Raw genomic sequence first — 6,303 nt, 5'->3', positions numbered from 1 at the left:
GGATTAGATTTTGCTGGCCCTTTTCTCGTTAAAGAAAGCACAAGACGAAATGCAAAACTATCAAAGTGCTACATTGCTGTGTTTGTGTGTATGGCAGTCAAAGCTGTCCATCTCGAGTTAGTGCATTCACTCTCTACTGAATCTTGTTTAGCCACTATAGACAGATTTATCGCTCGGAGAGGAATCTGCCGAAACATTTACTCTGATCAAGGTCGCAACTTCGTCGGTGCTGCACGCCAACTACAAGAAATCTACTCTCTCCTGAAGAACTCCACCTCACAGATCTCAGAACATTTGGTTCAACGAGAAATAACTTGGAACTTTAACCCGCCATACGCTCCAAACTTCGGAGGCCTCTGGGAGGCTGCAGTGAAGTCGACCAAACACCATCTTAAAAGGATACTGCACAACCATAATTTCACGGCTGAAGAATTCACCACATTCCTGTGCCGTGTTGAAGCTGTACTGAACTCCAGGCCGCTTTGCACACTCTCATCGTCTCCTGATGACGACTTTAACTACTTGTCTCCTGGCCACTTCCTCACAGGAGACCTCCTGCTAGCACGACCGGAAGAAGACATCTCGGAAGAACCCTTAAACCTACTCTCACGCTGGCAGCTAGTGTCTCGTGCCTCTCAACACTTCTGGAAAAGCTGGAGAAAAGATTATCTCCATACTCTTATCCAACGCCCCAAATGGACTGAGAAAACCATCAACCTTAAGGAAGGAGACTTAGTTTTAATGTACTCTAATAATACTGACCCTTTGACTTGGCCCCTAGGTAGGATAATTCAGGTTATGCCAGGATCTGACCAAGTTGTAAGAGTTGTTAAAGTCAAAACCTCTGTAGGTATTGTAACACGCCCTGTAAATAAGTTAATTCCTCTCCCTATGGTTTAGATAGTGTTACCTTTGTCTCTTTGTACATATTATCAACATTTTGTATTATCTTTATAGTTAGGTAACAGGTTTGTTTCATGATGACGGTTATTATCCAAGGTTTTTGTTTTAAAGATTTACAGTTTCTTTAATTTTCTTTAATATTTTCTCAAAAATTGCTTTTTTGGGTGGGGGAATGTTCGGTACTTATTAAAAGTCCCTAGATTGGTGCTACCCTAACCTTGCCCAACGTTATCTACGGCGAATCGTCCCCACTCCGACTACTGGAAACGCTACTCACTAGCATTGCCGACGGCGTCATGGGCAGACGTCCGCTACATTTTCCTACATAACTTTACATAGACTCTCATTTTCTTTAATTCAATTAACTTCATTTCTGTCAGTTTTAAGTTTTTTTTTCAATATACCAGTCATTTTTAACTTCACCAGTGCTAGTCATTTCCCTTGTTGTTGCCCCCGCACCCTTGGCCTACACCGCTGCTGTCTACACCGCTTCCATCCCCTAGACTACCCACTACCTTGGACGAGACGGACGTCATCCACCTTCAAGACATCCGACAAGGTAACGGTAGCACCAGCATTAATTTTGTTTGGTTCAAACCGCCGTACGGCTTTCCGCTAAAGACCGTACAGTCACATATCTTTCATCCAGGACGTGCCTTGCCAAGAATGACATCATCTCGCTTATTGCGTTATTCTTCACTCCTCAGTAGTCTTGACTATACAGTCCGATGCAAGAAAGGGAAAGACAATGAAAACGTGGATTGTTTGTCTCGAAGCCCAGTTCAATCATCAATTTCATCTGAACTAACATTCGACAAAGAAATAAACACAATCAATGCAGAAACCTTACTTCAAATCTCCAGCACAGTGATAACGGCAGACACGATAAAAGAAGAAACAGCAAAAGACCCTGAGCTTCAAGTTCTTTTGCATGAACTGAAAAATAGTCGCAAAGATAGCCCTTACATGATCTCAGACAACATACTTTTCCGATCAGATCGAGTCGTAATTCCCAAACGTCTTCAAAATCAAATTCTAAATGAGCTCCATGAATCACACCTCGGAACTACTAAAATGAAACAGCTTGCTAGAAGATATGTATATTGGGAAGGTATGGACAAACAAATAGAAAGACTAGTAAAAAGCTGTGAAGCTTGTGCTAAAGTTCGTCACAATCCACCAAAAGCTCCGGTACATCCGTGGGATCAGCCTGATGATAACTGGGAAAGAGTGCATATTGATTATGCCGGTCCATTGGATGGAAATTATTTCCTCATGTGTGTAGATGCAAAATCAAAGTGGGCAGAAGTTCGCATTCTTCGAAATGCTCCTTCCTCAGCAACGACGATGGCACTACTTGAAAACATTTTCTCAGTCCATGGGTACCCCTCGTTCTTAGTCTCGGACAATGCCACTATATTCAAAAGTGAGGAATTTATCAACTACTGTAAAGAACGTGGGATTTTCCAAAAATTTACTGCTCCTAACCATCCAGCAACAAATGGCCTGGCGGAACGAAACATACAAACTTTAAAGAGAAGACTTATTGCTGCTGCCGATGATCCAACCCCAATTACCACAAAGCTACAAAACATTATGTTCAGATATCGAGCAACACCTTTGGCATCAGGCAAGACTCCAGCAGAGTTGTATTTGAACAGGAAGATTCGGATTAGACTTGACACACTTCTCCCTAACCCAAAGGCAAAACTTCCATCAAAATCAATTGCTCCTCTTCGTGTCCGCTCTCTTAAAGTGGGGGAGAGGGTTCAGGCAAGAGTTCACCTGGGAAATAAAGACATATGGCAGTTTGGTACAGTCAAGAGAAAATTAGGTCAATACCATTACATTGTTGAATTGGATTCTGGACGAAGTTTAAAACGACACATTAATCAATTGATTTTGACTCTTGTATCCAAGAAGAAAGTTACTTTTACAACACAAAACAAACAAGATAGTTCTGTTGTTCCAAGAAGGATTCCTATTATAGACTGTCAAGCACCACCACAAGAGATCCATCCAGAGTCTGAATCAAGTTCAAACAATCCAACAGAATTAGACGGTACTATAAGGGAAGAAAATCTAGACAGACCTCAAGCCACAGAACAAAAAGAAAATAAATTAACTCGTCCTTCCAGACAGCGCAAGGTTTCGTCCTATCTTAAGGACTTTGCTCTCCAGCGATTAAGTGGGGGAGAATGTTATGAACATATGTAGTTGTTACCATAGCAACCAAAATGTTTATTATCAAATGCTGTTTACTTTTCTATTCTGATCTTTAATATAACACAGTTACTTCTATTTCAACACTCTGTCTTATTATATATTGTAATATTTCCACTCAAAAGTCATCTCAACAGTGAAGGTGCAAAGTATTCATACTCGACTGTAAACCTGGCGTATGGTTACGTGTTTGTGGTTTGGTTTACATATGTTAGGAGCAACGCTGCGGACTGTTATTTATTATGAAATTATATGGAAAACTAGTTTCTCTGAACCAACCATTAACCCTAATGTTTCTTTACAAAGGGTTTTTTATTCACAAATACGTGTAGCATTTGGTTAAAAATAATACACGATGATGGTTGTATTTGAAGTTTTTCTGAAGATGGTTTTATAGAAATTGTATGTATTTATATAAATATATACTGTATATTTATTTCTGACCTATCATGATTCCTATGCCCTAACTTGTTAACAAAGCCAAACTTGTACACTTGAATCTGTAGAGGAAATATTGTTCTAATCGTTCTAACATTGTTCTAAAAACACTCCTGTAACTTTAATCAACGGTTCTACTTTACCAATAGATTAAAATAGGGGGTTTGTCCTAAGACGCTAGGCAGAAGCCCAGGATTGTTTTTTGCATTATTTTAGACAAGACCTAGGGGTTACGGAAATATTACTTACATACAGTCCATTGCTGATTTGGCGGGATTTGAACCCGGGATCTCAGGGACTGAAGTCCCGCGCTCTAACCACTAGACCAGCTTGTTCCCCCGGATATAAATAGGTTGGAAAGGCCTAAAGCTTTGATCATGATGTTAGTTAGTCCGCAGAGTCTGTCTGTGGGGGTGTGACTTGCTCCATTTGAAGCAACGGTAAGTGATCGGTTAAAGAAATCAGAAGCGCACATTGCGTAACGGCGTGACGTTGCGGTGTGGACGGCGGTATGGCATGGTCTTAAGTATGGTGTGAGTGAATGTTTAGGTTAAATTTTGTAGACCGTATGGGCCAAGTCTCAGGAAATTAAAAACGTATGTTTTATATTTATAGTATAGATTAATCTATATTAATTATAATTTGTTTTTTATTTACATGAAAATGAACAGATAAACAGAATTTATGCGTGCATATATATTTTCTGTGTTATACTTTTTCTTTAATATTAATTTTGTGTTACAATATTTAGGTATCTAATGCAAATATTATTATTTTCACTGTGTGGACAATGGATTCGGTCCCCAACCACAGACACTAGCCCGTTTGGGGATCCATTACAAACTATGAATTTGTAGTATTATGTAATTATTTAGTTTTTTTAAATGAATTATATTACATTCATTCATTCATTTGTTATTTTATATAATTTTATTCATTCATTAACGTATAAATATTTTATTAATTAATTCACAGGTTGCACCATCAGCTATAATATATAATCTTTAACATAATTTATTTTTGCCATGGGGTAGTTCAATAATGCATTATTATTAGAAGTATGCGGAAGGGATTTTTATTTAAACGTCCCTAAATTTATTTTTATAGATTTTTTTGAGCGGAGCGAAGCGAAGCGAGCGAAGCGAGCGAAGCTCTTTTACTACACTCCTGCTTTTGTTTTACAAATACTCCTCCTGAACGGCTGAAGTGATCCGCACGAAATTCAGCACAGTCATAGTAACCAACCATGGGAAGGTATAAATCTGAAATCGTACAAATCGGATCACAGGGCTTTTCCCTACGTGAATTTAAGCCTTTGGAAATTTAACATGGACCTTATGGGTTAATTGGTTTCCATGGCATTATTTGCGAGATAATAAAAAGGTAAACAAGAGTTGCAACATATGTTAGTCAACGAATCATCTAAATAGTACATTACAAATACCGTACCGAGAAAAAGGGAAGAACAATCGGATTAATATCATTGAGCATAATTTACTACAAAATGAATAACCAATAATTAGTGTCGCCGGAATACGGCTAATGCACCATTGATTTTAATCCAAATAGCTATTCCATTTACGTGAACCAAATATAGGCCTACAATTGAGTTTGTATAATGTATACTGCAAGTATACTTTCCATTTATGTGAACTAGACGTACCATTCAGTAATGCAGTGCTGGCTTTGAATAGATACTGCAAATAGGAATACCATTAATGTAAACCAAAGATACTACTGATTTTGGATACTGCAAGTAGACATTTCATTGACGTGAACCAGACGTGCGACGTGCCATTGACTTTGGAGAGAAAATAATTTATTTATAAAAATTAACACACCTGCCCTAAAAATAAGGTTGCCAATTTCACAGAAAAAAAATATATACTCAAAATATTGAAGGATTATAACAGCTATTAAGACTGATTAATTTTGATGTTTGCCATATAAATGATTTCTCATTATAGCTAATGAACCTCTTAATGTTTCATGGATAATAATTTTCAAAAAGGATCTGTCCAAATCATATTGTTTCCAAAAGTTCACAAAAGATTTTAGACTTGATATATTAGGCACTCCATTTATGTGAATCAAATGAACCATTGCTTTGGATCCTGCAGGTAGACATATAGATTTGTGTGAACAAAATGTACCATTGAGTTTGGATACTGTAAATGAAATGGGCATTTTATTTATGCGAATCAAATGTATCATTGATATTGAGTACTGCAAATAGACATTGCATTTAAGTGAACCAGAAGTAAGCCTACGCTTTGGATACTGCAGACAGACATCTTGATCTTATTTTATGTGAACCAAATGAACCATTGTCTTTGGATACTGTAAGTAGATTGCTTATTTATGTGAAGCAGGTACTATTGATTTAGGATACTGGAAGAAGACATTTTACGTGAACCAAATGTACTATTAAGTTTATAGATACTGCAAGTACACTATTCTTTTACGTGAAACAGACGTACCATTGACTTTAGAACCTGTAAATAGACATTCCACTTAAGTGAACCAGGCGTACCATTGACTTTGGATGCTGCAAGTAGACATTTTATTTATGCGAGCCAAATGTATCATTGCCATTGGATACTGCAAGTATTTAATCTCATTTACGAGGAACAGATGTACCATTGAAGTTAGAAAAGTATTTGATTAATATGCTAGCTCCACTCAATAATGCAAGCAGACAAATGCATTGTACACCTAGTTATTGTTTAAAAGTCAAAT

At 37.6% G+C, this 6,303-nt stretch overlaps 1 protein-coding gene across 1 annotated transcript; it reads left to right on the top strand.

Annotated features, from left to right (window-relative positions):
- The first annotated feature begins 1,569 nt into the window (after nucleotides 1–1,569).
- LOC128991951 (uncharacterized protein K02A2.6-like) lies at nucleotides 1,570–3,120 on the top strand. The gene has a single exon (XM_054415296.1). It carries the CDS (start codon nucleotides 1,570–1,572, stop codon nucleotides 3,118–3,120), a length of 1,551 nt encoding a protein of 516 aa, XP_054271271.1.
- The last annotated feature ends 3,183 nt before the right edge of the window (nucleotides 3,121–6,303 follow it).

Source organism: Macrosteles quadrilineatus, unplaced genomic scaffold (assembly GCF_028750875.1).
Source record: "Macrosteles quadrilineatus isolate MER2022 unplaced genomic scaffold, UCM_ALF_1.0 Scaffold_1__1_contigs__length_201487025, whole genome shotgun sequence".
Classification (NCBI taxonomy): Eukaryota; Metazoa; Arthropoda; class Insecta; order Hemiptera; family Cicadellidae; genus Macrosteles; species Macrosteles quadrilineatus.
The sequence above is the reverse complement of the archived record's forward strand: the minus strand, read 5'-3'. Positions and strand labels throughout refer to the sequence as shown.